General features: G+C 37.1%; 1 protein-coding gene across 1 annotated transcript in view; it reads left to right on the top strand.

Moving 5' to 3' along the window:
- Positions 1–21,273, top strand: part of COL25A1 (collagen type XXV alpha 1 chain) — a 451,340-nt gene that overhangs the window by 358,276 nt on the left and 71,791 nt on the right. Inside the window, exons 11-12 of the mRNA XM_047090485.1 lie at positions 5,175–5,201; positions 7,443–7,487. Coding sequence (XP_046946441.1) covers positions 5,175–5,201; positions 7,443–7,487 — 72 coding nt within the window. The remainder of the gene's footprint in view (positions 1–5,174; positions 5,202–7,442; positions 7,488–21,273) is intronic.

Raw genomic sequence — 21,273 nt, 5'->3', positions numbered from 1 at the left:
TTTTAATTAAAAAGTGTTTTTTTTTTAATTTTTACAAACTGGAAAGTGCAGCCAATGCATAATGGTTATAGATACATCCATTTCTTCACTGTGTGCTTTGAAGATTAACTTAAGTTGATAATTCTAGCTATGATTTGCATAATGGCTCTCTGAAGTACATTAGAGGCCTTGGACCTACATCCACATCCACATCCACAACACTTGCCGTATTAATGAGACTGTATAACTAAGATGATTTTTGCTTGGTTGTGTTAATGTAGAAGCCATGAACTGAATTCCTCCACTCATTCTTGCATTTAGAAGTAATCTCGAGGCTATTAGAGTATGCCAGTAGTGTTAGAATGACTTGGGTAAATGCCAGGGTGAAAAATCTTCTCATGAACATCTTGAGACACTGTTGTCTATGGTACACAAAAAATTTGTCTTATTTTATGTATTTATTTATTCCTATCATTTTTATTATTCTCAAAGTAAACACTGTTGTGCTTACAAAAACCTATAAGGCCATACAAATATGATCTCCCTTCCCTATCCATATTGCCACCTTCAACTACCTACCTGTAGCCTGCTCAGTGTTCTTTAAACACACTTAGCCTGTGCCCATCTCTTGGCTTTTGTACTTGCTATACCCTTGCCTAGAACATTCTTTTCCCTTCTAGATGCATGCCTCTGCCTGACCTCCTCCAGAGCACTATCCAAGAGACACTTTATCCCTGAGGACTTCACTAAGTACCCCCCACACTTTACAATACTACCACATCTACTTCTTCTAATCCTTAATCCCGTTTGCTTTAGCACTTAACCACTTGACACACTTTATATTTTACTTGTTTATTTGTTTATTGTCTTTCTCCATTCACTAGAGTACGAAGTCTAGGAGAGCATGCAGTTTTGTTTATTTTGTTCTCTGCTATTTCCTCAGCACCAAGAAAATTGCCTGACACTCAGTGGGTACTAGAAAACTATTAAGTGGATGAATTAATGAATGCAAAAGGATTCACTGAGCAATTACCATATGCCAGCTACAGTGCATGACAGAAGACATTTAGTGTGAAGAAAGAAGTAACCAGACAATTACAATACTGTTGGTAAATTCTATGAAGGAAGTGCTGTCATAAGGGTGCTTTGGAAAACAAAAGAAGGGAACCTAAGCCCATGCGTGGGGGCAATGAGCTCTGAATGATGGAATGGGTAAAGAAGAGAGGACCAACAGAAGGAAGTCCATTAGGAACAGACAGCCAGTGGTACAGAGTTGCAGAGATGTGAAAGCATGGCTCGTGTGGTGAACCACCACTATTACAAAAGCTCTGACCTTTCTCAAAAGCTATGGAAAGCCATTGAAGGGTTTTCAGCAGAGGAAAGGTATGAACCGATTAGTCTTCTAGAAAACTCACTCAGGCAGCACTATAGAGAGAGGTGGAAGGAGACGAAAGGCTGAATGGCCCTCAGGTAGACGCCCATCAACTATGTGGGAGAGAAGAGGGTTTGAACAAGGGCATAGTAATACAGCTGATGGAAAGGGCAGGATGGAGTGATTCTTGAGTAATTATCTGATGGGCTAGGAGCAGGAAGACGAAAAGATCACTCCCAGACCTGAATAACACACTTACTGGTGAAGGCAATCACCAAATGAGAACTATCATATTTCTTTGACTTACTTGTTCACCATAGTCTACCTATTTTACATGATCTTTATATATAGAATCTAGCAGGGGTGAAGGTAAACGGGAAAGAATATCAAGTGCGCTAATTTATTTCTTGTTTATAAGTTTTGCATAGCTCTCCATCGTCTCTTCCATAAGATCACAAAAACCTTGGTTTAAATTTTTTTTCTGCATCTAGATGAGTGATGTTATTACTCCGCACTTAGAATTTTTCAATGGCTCACTGGGTTTTTATCTTTCAAATACATCACCTAGAACCTGTACCTAAACGAGTGTATTTTAAGGTTTAAATTACAGTTTAACACGTTTGGAGTTAAAGAAATACAGTTTAATATGTAGAGATTCTATATGTTGTACAGTTTTTAATCTTGAGACATAGACACAGAAATTACTTTGAAAAATAGAAGAGATGAAATTATTCCCACTTAAATTGGTTCTTTACAAAGCATATGCAAATATAAAGGTGCCCACCAAGAAAATATCTAGAAAGCAACACTTTATTGATTAATAAAAGTAGAATTAAAAATATTGACCCTTTAGTTTAGAAAAATTGATTTGATCCAAACACAAGTCATGGAGATAATAATAATGGAATTATTTTTAAAATCTTAAAACACTAGAATAATTGTCTTTAATTTAGGAATCATAAAAGCACTAGTTTGACTAGTAAGTAATGAACTTATGACATTTTTATCTGAGCCATTATTCCAATGACTTTTGAGCACACTGAAAATATAAATAAGTTTAAGAAGGTTAGATGGTTAGTGAATGGTTCTATGGGATTTTCCCATAACCTTATTAATTTATATTTATAGTCAAAACCAGAAGATTATTCAAATGTGAATATCTTAATCAACTGGTAGCAACATATTCTAACTTCAAAATCAATTTTTGATCAGTGAAGCTTTCATTGGTAAAGTTAAATTTAATGACCACAATGTCACAGATATATAATGAGATAATTAACTAAGGAAACTCAAAACACATACATATAAGCAAAATCTTGTTCAGCAAAATAACTCTTTGGGGTGCGCTCGTGCCCGTGTACGTGTGTGTGTCTATACTTACTCAAATGTACGTCTGTGCCTTATATCCAGTTCCACTTTATTCCCACTCCCCTGCTAGTAACAGATGACACTCTCCTTGGCTTGCTACCATTTTTCCTGCCAGTGAATTCAAAGGAATATATGCACATTTTTGGTAGCTGAGAATATACCCTTGGCAACGTAGTTATGAATAATCCACAAGACATGTATTCACAATTCAAAGTTAATGTTACATTTTTAAAACTGCTTTTTTTTAGAGTTTAGCAAAAATAGAAATAATTTCCTAACTGTGAAGAAAAAGTTTTTATTTATTTTCTCTATAGCTATCCTTTGATTTTCATGAAATACTGTGTTGAAATAGACAATTTAATTTTATGGATTTCACAGTTATGGGTAGTCTTTCTAAATCTTTGATTTAATGTGATCATGCAACAGAGACAATATGCGAAAATACCAGATATGTTAGTCTCTAGTTAAAACACTTGATTTCGGAATTGCTCTGATTTCCTTTCCTGGGTTGTCCGTCAATGTACCAAATTGTCAGTTGTACTGAACAATATTTTTTCAAGTGGCAAAGTTAAGTTTAAATGGGAAACAAACCTTTTTGAATTGAACATATACATTCTCAGTCTAAACACTGAATTAATGCACCTTTTGTTATATGATTTCCTTTCTAACGTCAACATTTTAAGAAGTGAAATGCCCTGGAGACGCTTGGGAAAATGGAATCATAGACCATGATAAAACCCAAATCGTCTTCGACTGTCACATCTCCCATCACTACAACTTCCAAATTCTGCCTTTACTTAGCATTAGCATTCACTTCCCAAACAATTTACCCAAGTGAGGGATGATTAAACCTGTTTATGTACTAAGGGGAAGGAACTGGTTTGAAGCAGGAGGCCCTGATACAGATGCAGGGATAATTGATGGAGAAAGATCCCCTAGGACAGAGGCAAGGATGGATTCCAGAGTCTACTGGATGAATCTTCCCGCAGAGGAGTGTCTCTTTTCCCTCTGACATAGGAAGCAGGTCCACGTGGGTTTGGATTGATGAGAGACATGATGTTGAGGGAATTTACACCTGATAGCCTCTGTTTTCTCTGCAAAATCTGAAACAGGGAAAGTTTTAAATACAAGGAGTGAGATAGGGAAGGAGTATGTCTGACTGCACAGATATGCCGGATAACAAGCTCATTAAGAGGCTGGTTGGTTGAGTAAATAAAAAAGGAACATACAAAGGTGATATTGCACAGTGCACTTTCAATAACCTACAGCTGATTTTATGAGGAAATTCTTATTCTTCCTGTGAGGATTACGAAATAATTTATGAGGAACAGATTCTCTGAATGTTCCTAAACATTGTGTATTTTTCATAAAAACTTATGAATGACTAATTCTCCCTCTAATGTGCACTCTCGTGCTTTCTTTAATGTTACAGAATATGACTTAAGATGCTGATTGTCTGAAATGTCACACACTGAAAATAGGCTAGTAATTGGTAAGGTATAATGGAATACAGAGCTTGTTAACATGAAATGATAGAGTAAGCTAGCATTATAAAAAGTATAACTGTTACAGTATACTAAAATTAAAAGTGTTTTTGAAAGAATTAGAAAAATGCTTAATATTTTTTTATTTAAAAATAGACATAAATAGAGTTATAACTGTGTATCTTTGTGCTCTTTTCCACCATCCCAAAATTGTGCCTTGTTCTACATTAAGTGAAAAGGATTCCAATGCTGACTTTGTGGTTGAAAAACTGCCAAATCTGAGAACTGCCATATTTTCAGTTTGTATGTAAATTTCCCCATTCATCTTCCTAAATATCATATTCTCCACCCCCCCAACCCCCAGTATCGTAGGTTATCAACAGCTGACCACATCTTTTGTTCCTTTTCTGGTACACCCTAGGTGCTACAATTGATCTTGGCATCCCCTAGTTTGTAAACCAGTTTTTGTGTAGGTCAATTGGCCACATTTCATAAGAGGAAGAATGGAGTAAAACATGTTTCTTTGTGATGCTATTCAATTATTTCCTTTGCAAATCTGCTTACCGAAGTTTTGCAGATGCAGAAGTCAAACAACGTGCCTGTTTGTTGGGGAACCGCACTGCATTTTAACTGCTTCTGGCAGCTACATCTCCAGCCTTCTAAATGAGATTGATGTGATAGATTTTCAGGTATTTGAAGAAACAGATGCTTGTAACAGCAAAGGTTCTTTTTTTTAAAGGAAAAATCAGAATCTTATTGCATATGTTTAATGTTCTTCAAAAGAGAACAAGAGAGAAGAAAAGACCTATTGTGTACTTCCAACCAATAATTTTCGTTTTCCTCGATGTACAAAACATCAGCGTATTTCTGCACAGCAAAGGGATCCTTTGCAGACTACGACAGTTTTAATTGGTCGTTTAAGTTTAAATGGTTACATTATTATGTTAATTGAATAGTTTTTCTTTTTTTAGGGTCCTCTGGGGCCTCCAGGACAAAAGGTAGAGTATAAACAGTACTGGGGAAGTAATTATGTTCACATTGCCTAATGGCTAGCATGAGAGGTGAATAGAATTAGCTACTGTAAGCCATGCCGAAGCAATCTGGTTTGTGCATTTTGCTTTCTAAAAATACAATCATATAATGTGAGCCATTAGATTTCTAATCAACTCCATTATAGAAAATCCAATATATCCAGAGTAAATTCTTTTTAAGCTGTCTGCCCCGATTTTGTAGGTTATTGAACTTTTAATTAAAATAGTGGTAAAGCATTGTGACAAAACTTAGAATTTGAAGGGTCAAATGACATTGCAGATTGAATGCATCGTCTTGCTCAAATATATTATTACCAAATGACCTTAGCACTGACCAGAACAAAAGATTTACTTGTTTGGTGACTGTATTCGATTGTCCCACTAGTGTTTTCCTTTGCTTAGGTGACTTCCTGATTGTCATTTCTCAGTCATCAGAATTCACCATTACATTCTGATGGAAAGGGTCTAGTGCTTCTAAAATAACATCAGTACTACAGTAGTAAATATATCAATAGCAGGTAGATGGACCGCTGCCAACAAAATATCGCTAAGTCTCCATTCCCTGTTACAACTCCCACCTCACAATGGGGGGAACAGGGATATTTAACCTGCAGAAAACTAAAGAAAACAATTGTGTTACAACAGGTGGAAAAGTGATTATTCTTTATCTTTGGAATCCATCAAAGATAGAGACTTCTTATCCCCCAAGTGCTGGGCATGTGGCATCTGTTGAAACATAATCCTACAAACCAAGTAAAAGCCAATGAGTTGTGAGACAACTTGTGTATAAGAACACTTTGTCCTGCGCAGTAATGTCTCTATTAAGCATGGTGTGAAATTGTAAAGCTACCCTAATCCACATGCAACCAGGATAAAATTACTGCCTGAGGCTTCAGGAAGTCTTTTAATGACCCACTCGATATAATTACCAAAAGCACTAAGGAACTTGCTATCTCAATTTGTTTTGCAAATAATAACTATACATATTTTTTCATGACTATGTTTTTAATAGACTTTCTCTCTCAGAGCAGTTTCAGGTTTATATTTACTCTTTTAAAAAAAAAAACCTTTTCCCATTATTACTAAAGAAATTTAATATTGTACATCAACTTAGGAAAATCTAGTGTGAGACAAAGAATAAACACATTTTATTTAAAAATGGTTTCTCCAGAGCCTGAAAGGGAAATGACATCACTATTTTAAAACACTTGTTGGGGCGCCTGAGTGGCTTAGTTGATTAAGCATCCAAATTTTGGTTTTGGCTCAGGTCACAGTCTCATGGTTCGTGGGATTGAGCCCCACATCGGGCTTTGAGCTGACAGTGCAGAACCTGCTTGAGATTCTCTCCCTCTCTGTCTGCCCCTCCCTGTGCATGCACTCTCTCTCAAAATAAATAAACTTTAAAAATAAAGTAAAAAATAAAAATAAAAACATTTGTTAATGTTTCTATATCCAGGTAAATGTCATAGATTTTTTCAGGTGACATTAGGTTTCTTATCCTCAGTTCATCCCACCTGTGTCCAACCATTCATAATCACCCATACACATGTGCGTCCATGTCCCAGTGGGCATGCACATACACACACTTAACAATATTTGATGTACTGTTGTGTTATTCCTACTCCCTGTTTAACATTTGTAACACCTTTTCTAGTATTTAGGCGACATATTCACACTCACATGGCTTAAATGTACTCCCTGAAAGTCCGGGAGAAAATGCTTCAAATACAACAAACTTGAGTTTACAGTATGGATCTCCTTTTTGACTAATTATGGAACAAGTGATTATTATTTTAATTACCTTTTGTGTTATGGTATTTAAACTCATGAAATTCAAGAGTTACTGTTACTGCTAGGTTTTTCCAGATGGAATTAAACCAATCTGTTTCTTAAAAGCACCCAAGTTTAGAGCCAGATGTCCTTCTGATCACTGTAGATCTCAATTTGTGATGTGAATTTCTTTAAAATCATATTAGGGTTAAGTGGATATTTGGAAACATGGTTAAATTTAACTGCATACTTTCTGGGAATGCTTGATAGTCTGCTTACATTATATATTTGAATACAGTGGATAAGATCTGAAAAACTTAGCCTCCCACACATGTTTTAGCAAGGTAAAGTTATGGCTGACATAACTAATAGAATATAAATTTAGATTTGAAATATTTTGTGATTACATCTACTTAATTCAATCATGTCTCTTCTTAGGGTTCTGTTGGAATGCCTGGAATTCCAGGGGTAAATGGTCAAAAGGTAAGTTCTATAGAATATTTTTGATGATTTTAGGGGGATTCAAATCACAGAATTATTCTAGTCTGTAATGTTAGTAAAAAGTTTACATACTTATAAAAACATGACATATGCTTTTGAAATATGGGGACGTTATAGTGCAAAAGATCAAACTAATTTAATTTCTAATGATACAGTAAATAGAAACTCTTAGAAAATTTTCCATTTTACTTTGATAAGTTTTGTAGGAGATACAACTATGTCTCTCTTATAAATATACATGGAATAGGAAAAACTTTTTGTTTAACATTAATTGTGATAAAATATGCTCAGGTTATTCTTGTTATGACAAAAGTAACATGTATTATTTCCTTCATTAACAAAAGTTATTCTTACAGAAGGAGCCTATTGGAATATTCTGAATCTCAGAGCAACCTCTTTTTACTGTTAAGAAAAATTAGGATTTAAATAGATTTGCCAAGCTCTGGTAGTACACTTTTATTGTTCTGTTAATAATGAGGGGAAAATAAAATAAGAAAACCCTGCAACTCTACATAGACATGTGTGTGTGTGTGTGTGTGTGTGTGTGTGTGTGTGTATCTATTCCTGCAACATACTTACCGGTTGGACAGAGAGCATCTAGCATCATCCCACAGGTGGGTCTTGCTCCCCAACAGTTCTGACTGGCTTTTCAATCTAAAATCTCTACAGAGACCAGGAAAGCCATAATGGCGGCTAACAAAGCCAGTCTACCAGGAGCCAGGGAGCTGAACTAGGGACTTTCTTGCCTCCCTCAGAATTTTTGGACTGGCCCTGTGAAATCTTATGACCCATAAGCTGTGTTCAACAGAGAATTTTAAATCCATGCACTCTGGATTAAATTCTGAAAACATAGTGAGCCCAATGCTTACAGACAGAATAGTCCTATTAGTGACCTTTCCCATTTTGTCCATCTTTTCTTCTCTAATAAGACATTAACAATCACTATTTAAAACCTATTGAGTGGCTAGCAAAAGGCATGAGTCTGCCACGTAGAGGCCACATGAATTTTGGCCAAGTCCTTGAATTCTTTGGCCTCAGTTTCCTCATCTATAAAAGGGAGACAATAACAGTTTCTACGTCTTAGGGTCAATATGAGGATTAAATGGTAAGTAGACATGAAACCCTTATGACAGTGTTTGATTTTATAATTAAACTTTTCCTTCATTTTATTTTAACGAAATCCTGGAAATTTGACTGACCTGTGTCTTAAAAGAGGCTTGCTGCTTCCAGAATTACTCAATTCCTAGTGAAATTAATGTCCTCAACCAAAGCTTATGGTATCCTTTAGTCCACAGCCAAGCACTGTGCAGCTATCAGCACTGAACTGCCCAGGTCACTGCTCTATTTTCCACTTAATAAAATGTATGTCTGTTTGCTTCACAAATCCTGGTGAAGAGCAAAGATTAACTTTCTATTTAGAACATTGCAGATCATGGAAGGAAACATAAAAATTTGAAAGTATATTCACTCTCAGATGGATTTTAAAATTACTTAAGTCAAGATAATATTTACAGAGGACAAAATATAGATATAACAGAAATGTATTTTAAATTTTAAAAAACAAAGCTTGTACACCTAATGTTTTGCTTTCTCTTCTCTGCTTTTCTTTTTTTTCAACTTTGAGGCAATCATGAAAATTTATAGAAACCTTTAACCTGAAACAAAACAACTTTAAAACTGTCACATATATGTTTATGAAGACCACGTATTCTTTATTTTTGCAGAGGAAATATGCAATTTCCTTAGCAAGAGAAAGGAATGTGACATTTTCTTGTCCTAGTCACCAAGTTTAAATTATATTTCAAGGAAATAGACAGTTAATATTTGCAGTTTTATGTCTTGTTATACATCTTTGTGGCATTTTAAAGTGTTTTCTATAAGGCCTAGGGAAGTTAAATAATTTCACACTTTTATTAAGGTATTAGCAAAATGTAGCTTAAGATTGTTTTTTCTTACTCCATGGGATTTAACCTAAAACTTTGCGAATGAAATTTCTGTTAATGCTAGTCATTATCTAATATTTGCTATATCATCTTTAGGAAAATAAAGTGCAAAAACTATGAGCCCCTTTCACTGAAATAGCAGATCATTGAGACAGTAAAAAAAAAAAGCTGGAAATAGAGTAATAATTCTGTACTTAAGCATATGAAATGTGTTTTGGATCTCTATAATTTGTTTTTCTAAGAAAAGAGCTTACAATGATATAATTTTTTAAAGCACCTAAATGTTCTCACACTGTCTTAAGAAAATATTTTTTCCTACATCACAATTTCACTTTTCCAAAGAAGTACTTTTGTTGCTCAGAAAATAGTTTTCAGATGATTAATGAAGATCTGATTTCTAAGCCATCAGAAATACAACAAATAACAACTATAAGATAGAAAGATTTTTTCCTTATAAAAAAGAAAGAAAAGTAAACTGTTTTAAGAATATATTTTGTTTGTTTTCCATCCATTCAGATTGACAAAACTGGTGATTGGCTTTGGCCAATAAACTTGGTAGTGAGTTTTTTTTTTTTTTACACTATTTTCCTTCAAATATTGGCACTGTAACTGCTAATCTAAATATTTCCTATTTTTGTAATGTCTTCCAGTTATTCAGATTGTATTAGAAGAAAGGACTTGCATAAGCAGGAACATGGCATTAAACCCTAATCTAGCTCTTTCTGGCATCACAATCCACAAAGGGCTCCCAAGTATCCTTCTGTGAAATGTGTGGTAGGAAAAAGTGTGGACTCTGTAGTCAGAGAGAGAATGCTTCAGATCCTCATCCTCATTTGGACAAGTTACATAATGTTTCTAAGGCTTGGGTGTAAAATGTAAACACAGACCTTGCAGTATTAACCAGATAATGTCCCTAAAGTGAACGTGATGTTATAGATGCTCAGTGCATGTTATCAAGTATCTATAGTAGCAGTAGCAGTAGTAGGAGTAGGATTGTGCTATAAGAATTTCAGCAAATGAGTCCTAGGTTTATCCTCCAGCAGGGAGCAGAAGCCAGCTGAATCATGATAGGAAGAATATGAATATGCAAACAGACCCAGGAAGGTAAAATCTTTCTCTGTCCCCCGGCTCTCTCTCCACTCACCTGCCCAGGAGCGCTGTCCTGGCAGCAGGGTGCCCTGTGCGTTCACCTCATGTGCAGCCTTTGAAAGACCCTTTTCCTGTCGGGGCTCAAGGCAGTTTCATTTGTAAAATGAGAGCTGTACTAATTTGTTTCTAAGTCTCTAAGAGATAAAGTCACCCGTGTCTCATTTCCAATTCAACCAGCTTCTAGCGTTCTCTGCTCCCAATTCTGCAAGCTGTTGTTTCCATAATTTAGATTTGTTGCCAGCAGCCAAAGTAGTTGGGGCACAGTTAATACTAAGTCTCACCTAAAAACATGAAATGTTATCCTCTTCTTCTCAGCTAATCGTATTGGACACAAAAATTTTGTAATTCTCAAGAATAGATCTTGTTGGTTTAAAGGTATAATTAACATTTTGTTTGTGGTCCAATATTCATTATCCCTGTCTCTCTGTCTCTGTCTCTCTCTCTCTCTCATACATACACACACCCACATGCATATATGAAGACATGTATATCTGAACATTTCCAAATTAAACCCTACTCCTCAGATATACTGGAGGAGTGGGAGATTTTAAAAATAATTTGGTGGTAGAACTGTCTTTTAAACTGAAGAATCCTTTGACAAAATAAATTGCTGTCTATAATTTTTGTATATATATGTGTGTGTGTATCAGAACTTTTTAAATCTCAGCTTATATTAGGTGTTATTATAACCCTATATTTTTTACCCTTTCCATATTTTCACATTAATTGGCACTCATAAAAACAAATTATCATAATGACAGTTTACTTGCATAACAATCAGTGCCCAGCACTGTGCAAATGCCATCAAAGAGGAGATCTAGGGACAAAGACAGTACTTTAAAAGTCTAATTGGTGCAGTTAACACCCTTGTCTGTTTGTTACTATGAAAATAATGATAAAGATTTTCAGGATTAAAAACCAATGGTTTTGTTTAAGCAAGCTAGAATTTTTCTCAGGCCCCAGATTCCTAGAGATTGTTTCCAAAACAAAAGACAAACATCAGAAGATCTTGTTCACGTATTTTTCAAATATTTTCTAGAATTTATTATTTTTGAAACTTCAAAACATAATATAAATAAAAAATGATGTTAGCGTATCATCTATGAATCTATCTCAGATAGCTATGTGATTTTTAAGGAACATTAAATTTTAATTAGTTTATAGTTATGGTATTTAGAGTTCCTTTTCATCTCTTATCCATGGGTCTCACAGTTAGTTCTTCACTGACATTAATCCTCACAGCATACTTCTAATGGCATTTTTATTGTAAGTATATTTAGAGAGCAGATAAATTGAAGCTCTCAGACTTCCAAAGGTCAAGTCATTTATTCAAGTCTATTAAGTGGGCTATTCAATGAACTCAGTATTTTTTATTCTTGATTCACTTACTTTAACAACTAAATACACTCTTTTCTTTGGCTGCCTTGGATCTAACATTAAATAGTCTGAATTAAATTCCTGAAGAATTTGAATATATTATGTTCTGTTTGTTTTCTGGTTGGTTAGCTTAAGATTTTTCTATCACAGAATTTACTCAGTTATCCATTATCCAATACAGTTGTGACTTTCCAATTTAGACTTTAAGAAAAGATATTCAGAGTAAATGAAATAAGTGATTTCTGATTCCAGATTAATGAATAATTCAGGGAAACTATCTTACAGCAATTCAATCATGTTGCAGGTTAAAGTTGAGACAAATTATTTTTATTAATTTTTCTATTTCCTACAGTTAGCAATTATGTACCTTAGAATTCTAAGAACGCATGACTTTTGTCTCTAGTAATTATAACAATAGGATGCATCCTTTCTTCTTAAAGAAATATCATCATTTTCCTATTACAGGACATCCCAAGTAGTCAAATCACTTCATCCCTGAATATGGTTCGTACATTCTCAGGCATTTTTATATATAAGCTTACTCTTAAAGAGACTTTTCATTCAATTTTACTTGTTAAGTGGAACAAACAGTGTTTCTATTCTTTATGTAATTAACTTTGAGTTCCTTTAAAGAGGAGTGATAAGTTAGTTACAAGAGGTAGTTTAATGTTGACTTGAAATAATCAAGTGTAGTAAAGATTTTTTAAAACTACTTTCCCCCTGACTTCTTTTCGGCATGTTACTTTAGAATTTGATAATAATTATCATTCTACTAAATTCTGTTATTCCGCTAAAATATTGGGAGAGGGGAGGAACAAAACGTGAGGGATGGGATTCCTAGGAAAAGGGGTGTAAGGGAAGGCAAGCTGCTCACAGGCTGTTGCAAAACAAACAATAAAGCAAACGTGTTTGAATTATGATATCATCAAGTCCACTTATTTTCCATTTTAATTGAAAAGAGTATGTTTTGTAGAAAGGATCACAAAAATGCTGATTTACTAGATCTGATTCACTTGCATACATAATCTGGGAAAGCTTTTTTTTTTTTTTAAACTTCCCATAAATGTATCTACAGATTCACTTGCTGATTTTTTCAATCATCCGTTCAGCCCTTACTCCTAAGTGCCAGGCACCATCTGAGCACTGACATTAAAGCTGTCTCTGCCATCATGGAATTTGCACCTAACTGGGGATGGGGACATTGAATGAACAGTTATACTAAAAAACGGTTACATTGCAGTATGAATGTGGCATAGTAACATAGGGCAGCCTGGCCTAGTGCATAGGGCCAACTAATGCTTCTCTGAATAGGTAAGTGACTATAAGTGAGACCTAACAGGTGAGCGGCGTTTGGCAAGGGGAGAGAAACTACCTCTATGGTGCAGTACTTACAAATTAAATTGCAGACCACCTTGGTCTTAGAATTTGGTTTCTAAAACACTGTATGATCAACTACTGTGGGGCTTTTGTGTTCATCATGGTCTACCTTCTCTCCAAGCTTATGACCTTTAAAATATTATATCAATGTAAGCCACAAAGCCTGTTCTTGTGTCATAAGCTCTGACCTCTAAATGATACTCTGGATTTTGGAAACTTGTATTAAGAATAAGGCTGCAATGAAATAACGTATTGTGACAATCCTAACAGGTTAGCATCTACCCAATTCCATCTATTTGATACAAGCCCACATTGTGAAATGGATAGTAACCATTTTCCAACTGTGAGATAGCATCAGTGGGATTAATTTATGAGAAATCGAATTTCTTTCAGGATTCCCTTCTCTGCCTTCTCGCCTAATGCAGACAACACAAGCGTGCAGTTTATAGTAAATACTAACATGTATTCAGCATTACTGTCAGGCACTGTCCCTGGTGTTGTGTGCAGAATAGCTCACTTATTCCTCAAAGCAATACTATGAAGGGAGAACTAGCATTTTCTCCTCTTTATTAATGAGGAAATGGGAGCACAGAAAGGATAAATATTTTGTCCAGAGTTACCAAGGTGTTTGTGATGGAGTTCAGCATCAAAACCAGACAGTCTGATCTGACTGCACAAGACTCTGGTTCCACCATTGAGAATGAGGATCTTAAATTCAGAATATCTCAGCTCTGCCATTCAGTATTTGTATGACCTTGGGCAAGTTACCTACCTTCTCTGAACCTTAGTGTCTTCGTTTATCAAATGAAGATTATAATATTTACCTCAAAATTTAATCAGAAAAAAAAGTAATAAGTGTAACTTTTTAAAATATGTTAAATATTTTTAAATAAAATATTAAATAAGGACAGACTATGTTCTTCTCTGTTTTAGGGGCATTAATAACTCCATGACTCAGAAGTCTCTTGGGTGTATAAGCAAATGTTAGTAAGAACTATTATTTCTTTCTACGACTCTTCAAAGGTCTTTAGAATTTTTCCAGTTGGACATAACCACTTAACATTTCTATTAATAATTAGACACATTCTCTTCCCAAGAAAAAAAGGGAATTTATCACTCAAACTATACATAGATCATTAAGAACTATGCTTTAGGAAAGAAGAAATTAGCTGGGTTTTAAAACTTTAAAAAACGGATATATCATTGAAGGCACATTATGTTGCAAGTCCTAGAATACTTAACAGAACTACTTTTGAAAAATAAAGGTGTTCCTTGGTCAGAGAACTTGAGAGTCTGGCACTGATGAGGGATTCAACTTTGCTTTGCTCTGGCAACTAAACCTTATCACTGAGAATCCAGATTCTTTCCTGTCTTCGCCCCGGCCTCCTGGCTGCGGCCTTCACCCTAGCGCCTGCTCTCCCCTTGGTTGCTGGGTGGCTGCTAGTCACGCCTGGGGATTCATTCTTTCCTACCAACATGCAGAGCGTGAATGAGTGTTTTCCCCCAAACATCCCACAAAACTTTGGAGTTTCTGTGTAAGTGGGCACACAGAGGTCATGGCCTCTCCCTCCTTCCCTGCCTATGAAAATGCCAGACGGTGATTAGCTACTACCACTGCGATTTCTTTTCTAGCCGTCCCAGTTCCATGGGAAGTTGCAAGAATTGTCACTAATTGTCTAAGTTAGAAGAGATTTGTGTTAACACAAGGAAGCGGAACAGCTATACTATATCTGATTTATCCCAGTGCTAAGAAACTCTTCCACTTCACACAACCCCCTTTATCCTATTTTGATTATTTCTCCCCCAAACAGAAGACTTTGTTCTTAATCTTTTTTTCCCCATGAAAGTACACACGGTGAATAATTTTATATATATGGAAAAGACAACCTTATGTGGCACCGTGCTCTCTGGCTGGTGTTTGCTCATTTTGGTACCTTTTATAAGTTATTTCAAAATGAAATGCTGGATGGTGTTTCCTTTAGACCCAGGCAAGCAGTGATTCTCATCTTGCCTGTTCTGTTCTTCCTGTGTGACCCTCCCCACAGTGTGAGGAGTCCACAGGGCCAAGGAGGCATGCCTACTCAAAGCCCAATCTCCCCACTTCTGAATCCTGTCCCAGGCACCTACGACCTAGGAATTCCTGCCCCAACTGTCCTGATTCTACTTTCAATGCCTGTATTGGTCTCTTCTCCAGGTCCATATTTCCATGAGTAACCACAAACTGGCATGTGCACACCTGAACCTGTGTGTGACCTTGGAGCAGCTATCGATAGGGAGCTGTGGGCAAAGCTTGCAGGCTGTGATATTCACACACAACCCCTCAGGCCCTTGCTGGTGAATAATAGGACTAGGGTTGAGAAAAGAAGGGAGGATATTAGCCCTGTGGGGTCATCCATGTGTACTTCTGCCCAAACCTGACCTTCAAATCTTAGGGGTGTGCTCAAGGCACATGATTTTCATTTATGTAAATTTCACCCAAAATAACACAACTTAGCTGTGTTCTGTGAGCACTTAATTCTTAGCTATCTCTTTGCATCCGAATTTCTCTGTTCAAATTGTATTTTGTACGTTTATGTCTACATTAGCAGTACAAAAACTAAAAAGTCTTCACTAGCAGACTTATTTCTGAAATAGTCCATACCATAATATTATTGATACAATTGCCATGTTTACTTATTTTACAGATTTAGACATTTGTATTTATTTATTTTTTTAATAAAGTTTATTTACTTATTTTGAGAGAGAGGGAGAGAGAGAGAGAGAACACAGAGGAGAGGCAGAGAGAGAGAGGGGGAGAGAGAATCCCAAGCAGGCTCCACACTGTCAGCACAGAGCCCGACATGGGGCTCCATCCCCAGAACCCTGAGATCATGACCTGAGCCAAAATCAAGAGTCAGATGCTTAATGGACTAAGCCACCCAGGTGCCCCATAGACATCTGTACTGTTTTTAAAAAGCATAATGGATGTTTGGTTACTAGGTTTAGTTTAGTTATGACTTTAATCACTTTAAGACCCATTTCAGGAAATTTTCTGAAATAGAATGTTTTTATTAAGCTGCTAGCTGATAGACCTGTCAACTTACTATTCATTAGTATTCGTATTACCAATGTGGACAAGACAGATTCTAATTTTAGGAAGTGATTTTGCTGATTAGATAAACAAGACAGAGCCCTCTACGGGACATATAACCAAACCCACCCAGATTTTCTGGGTGTTCTTTGACCAAGTTACAAAGCTTCCTCTGCCTTTACGCAAGAAGGAGGAAAAGAATTAGAGATTGAGCATGCAAGCAGAAGCCTTTTAGAAACTTCTAAATCATTTTACATTAGAGAGAGTGAAGCTGAATGCACAGGGTGGTCTAGGAAGGAGGAAAGGAAGGAGGAAGGTGAGATGGAAAGGGGAGATGAAGAAGCCAGCCAGATGAGGAAAACCACCTGCTCTGTGATGTGACACCTTCCCAGGAACACCAGATATTCAATCCTGAACTCACAAAAGGCCTGGGGAGAGTAGGGTTCTGGAGGGAACTGGTGAGGAAAACTGACTAAATCCATCTGAACTGGTCTGGGGCAAAACAGAGATGAACCCCAGCAGAAGGGTCATGGGGAGCATATCACGACTTCCTCCACCTGTGAAATCGGGCCTGGAGCCAAGTTTAATCAGGCGTCTGTGGAATAAGGAATCACCAGGTGACATCTGTAGTCCAACAACAACAACAACAACAAATAATGATAATAATAATAATATGTGGGTATCATGATTTCAAGAAAATTTTCTTTTTTTTTTTAATTTTTTAACTTTATTTTTGAGACAGAGGGAGACAGAGCATGAATGGGGGAGGGTCAGAGAGAGGGAGACACAGAATCTGAAACAGGCTCCAGGCTCTGAGCTGTCAGCACAGAGCCCAACGTGAGGCTTGAACTCACGGACCGTGAGATCGTGACCTGAGCCGAAGTCAGACGCTTAACCGACTGAGCCACCCAGGCGCCCCAAGAAAATTTTCTAAGTAAATGAGGTACCTCGTTTACCTGAGGTAAATGACCACACATACAAGCTCCGTCTCGTGGGAACTTTGGACGACATGATAATTCATGGAACCAGCACTGCACCAGCTACTGCTCACCCTCCATTTGAGGCACAGGGGTGCACGAAGGAGCAGAGAGAAGAATATATGGAAATACATAGAAGGGCCAGTCTCTGTACCCACAGGCAGAACTGTGGCAGCCTTTGGTGCTCTAGGCACCTTTCCTCTGACAGAGTACTGGAAGAGCTCAGGAGCATGAGCCCCTTGGAAGCCATGAAAGTTCTGCTCATTCAAGGCATCCTGCCCCTCACAGGACTCCTTCCCCCAATGCACCCCACCCTTCACTTACCCCAAGCTGTTCCTTTGCTCTTCAGTTCTGATGTTTCAGACTAACCTACGTGACTGGAGAGGTCACTGTTGGGTTAACATCTCTCCCATCTTTTTCCTGGGTCCCCTTCTCTTTTCCCACCATTGCCTGCCTTGCTGTAGCTGAGACAAAGAGCCATGTCTTGCCACCATGCTTACAGGTTTTTCCAGTTTCCTAGAAGAGAAGTCTTGCTGTCTCACTCTCTCCCCAGGCCTATAAGCTGCACATCTTAATGTGGGCTTAATGTGTTTGCTTCTCCTGTATTCATTCCTTTCTCCAACATATATGTACTGAACAATTATTATGTTTAAGGTACCATTTCCAAGCAGTGTAGAAAGAGGAATGAACAAAATAGAGCAAGTTCATATTTTAGGGTGGTGAGGGGGTGGGGCAGGAAATAGGGTCACCGAATAGTATACAGGATGCCCAGTTAAATTTGACTTTCAGATAAACAACCCCTAATTGCTAATATGACTATGTCCCGTTCGGTGTTTGGAATATGCGTAACTTGAAAATTGTGGTGTTTATCTGAAATTGAAATTTGAGTAGACGTCCTGTATTTTCTTTCTGAAACGCGGCATTCCTAGTAGGGGAGACAGATTTGAAACCGAACGAGTATACCTGGTGTGATAATTACCGCAACAAAGAGAATAAAGTCAGACAGTGGGCCTAGGAAGCGGTGGTGCCATGGTGTTGAGGTATCCAGGCAACCCCTGTGATGGGAGATATTTGAGGCGAGGCTGAAGGAGGTGACAGGTGTACAGAATGACACATGACTTTTCTAGAACATTAAAAACATTTAAAGATCAGGGCTAGAACTTTTATGCTATAGTATCATGCTGTAAAATGCTACATTTCTATAAATTTCAAAATCTGTAGGTCATTTTGTATCCACCTTCGCCCAAGTTGGTGTTCATACTCATTTGTCATTAGGAAACTAGAGTAGAAATCTAAACTAGAGTAAACTAGAGAGAAAAAATAGGAGTGGAGAGGGGCGCCTGGGTGGCTCAGTCGGGTAAGCACCTGACTTCAGCTCAGATCATGATCTCGCAGTTTGTGAGTTTGAGCCCCACGTCGGGCTCTGTGCTGACAGCTCAGAGCCTGCAGCCTGCTTCAGATTCTGTGTCTCCCTCTCTCTCTGCCCCTCCCCTGCTCATGCTCTGTCTCAAAAATAAATAAAAACATTTTTAAAAAATAAAAAAAAAAAATAGGAGTGGAGAGCAGAAACCCCATTTTCTTGACTTTTCCCCAAACGGTTATATCTAGATTTATTTACTTTGAAAGAAAGAGAGAGAGCACAAGCAGGGGAGGGCAGAGAGACTGAGAGACAGAACCCAAAGGTGCTCCGCACCATCAGTGCAGAGCCCGATGTGGGGCTCAAACTCCTGAACCATGACATCATGACCTGAGCTGAGATCAAGAGTTGGACACTTAATGGACTGCGCCACCCAGGCACCCCTTCCCCAAACAGTTGTATCTAAAAGTCCCTGTTGGGTGTCTCACTACTTTCAAAGAATCCTCCTCTACCGAGTGCTATGTACCCAATTGCTGCCAAAGCCATTGAGACCCTGAAGCCTTATATAAGGGACAGCCACTTCGCACCATGACTGCCTGCAGAAGGGGACTAAATGTCTGTTCTGCTCACTCCTCAAGCCTTTGAGATCTCTCTATGCACTGTGACAGTCAAGAAAAAAGGTCCAGTACACATCAGTGTTTCATATGGGTTATCAGTGACCATTAGTCTTTATTTTACTGCCTGTGCACACCAACACCCCAACCTCAGAAGTAGGAGAACGGCCTTAAGACTGATGCTATGTTTGCAGCATAAGGAGAGTCAGTGATATTATATCACTGTGACTGTTGTATGCTGACAGATCGTAGCTACACTTATGTGAGCATAGCATGACCTATAGAGAAGTTGAATGACTATGTTGTACATCTGAAACTAATATGATGTTGTGTGTTGACTGTATTCAAATAAAAAAGTTAAAAAATAAATAAAAAAAATAAACCTGAGGAAGAGCTAAAAATCCCAGAGGAAAAAAAAAAAAAAGACCAATGCCATGTTCTGATCAGAATAATTCTTTCCACCCATTACTGGTCCACATTCCTTGTAGTTATTTTCCTCTTCCGTTTGGATGAGTTCTTTTTGAAAATGCAGTACTTAAAATCAGTTTTGACAAGTGAATGTAAAATTTTATTATGCTGAAAATTTTAAGCTACAGCTCATTGTAAATTCCCATTGCCAGAATAGAAAACAATTGCCATCAGGTAAGCAATATTATCACTAAATGACCTACTTCCCTTTAACACTCAGTCTCATAAGACAACTGCATTCCTTTCTTTCAGTATTCTTTCGAGTTGACCCTGATTAGCAGCACCTGAAATAATCGTAGGAGTCTTGAGTGATGTCTTACATTAGGGTTATAAAGAGCATTGGTTTGAGAGAGAGTGAGAGAGAGAAGGGAAGGAAGGAAGAAAGAAAGAAAAAGTAGCAAGGCAGCTTTCATAAAAGTTTTATAAAACTTTCATAAAAGTTGAACCCAACTTTTAGCTCAAATACACATGTTGTCATTTGGGAGTAATACATTGGGAATAGCTTTAGAATTTAAAATATAATAGAGAAAACTTTATCATTCTACCTGAAGTTAAGATGTTAGCTTCTGGTTTTTGTTATTACTCTCTTTGGAATGTCCTTCAGTATTTGTGAAATGCATTCAGAAATAGAGAGATACAGGGGTGCCTAGGTGGCTCAGTCGGTTAAGTGTCTGACTTCAGCTCCGGTCATGATCTCACGGTTTGCGGGCTCGAGCCTCACATCCAGCTCTTTGCTGACAGCTCAGACATATTTATAGAGGTGTTTGTTTTAGTTTATCTTTAATGGCGAAAATTAGAAACAACCTAAGTATTCAACTATTTGGGACAGATCAAACATATGATCGCACCTGACTTTGATGGATGATAAACTGTTCATAAGACAATCATGAATACTATGTGAAAACAAATATGTGGTATTAAATAATAAAAAAAATAAGAACATCAAACCATGTAATAAGCTTACAAATGCTTGAAAATATGTAAGCATAAATAAAAAAGACTGGAAGGAAACAGGACAAAATGAAAACAATTTTGATAGAATTGGGTGCATAGGGTGATGGAATTATAGGTGCATTATTATTTTAACAATATATAAAATTTTTAAAAAGAGATCAAGTTTTAGTCCCTCAGTGTTCATATGTTAAGGAGGATGTTAAGCAGATACCTAAGCAACGTCTCTCTTCCTTGCTTCAAAAATCTCAGCATGTGTTTTGTTCAGTTCCAGGGGCTTAACTACTTTTTTTTATTATTATTCTGGCTACCGTGGTTATTCTTTGAAAGGCTAGACAAAGTTCATATTGTTTCCTGGCAGCTTCTCTTATTTGCATTAAACCATGAGTTATGATATTAGTGCATCCTGTTGTCAATTCTTTGAAGAAAGCAGACTTGATAACTCATCTTCTGTTACATAGTAAATGATAGTCCTCTTTCAGGGT

This window comes from Lynx rufus, unplaced genomic scaffold (genome assembly GCF_022079265.1).
Source record: "Lynx rufus isolate CCGP_SWC_20201006 ecotype Redwood Valley unplaced genomic scaffold, mLynRuf1.p SCAF_3, whole genome shotgun sequence".
Classification (NCBI taxonomy): Eukaryota; Metazoa; Chordata; class Mammalia; order Carnivora; family Felidae; genus Lynx; species Lynx rufus.
Note: the sequence above shows the minus strand (reverse complement) of the source record. Positions and strands in the feature narration are given on the sequence as shown.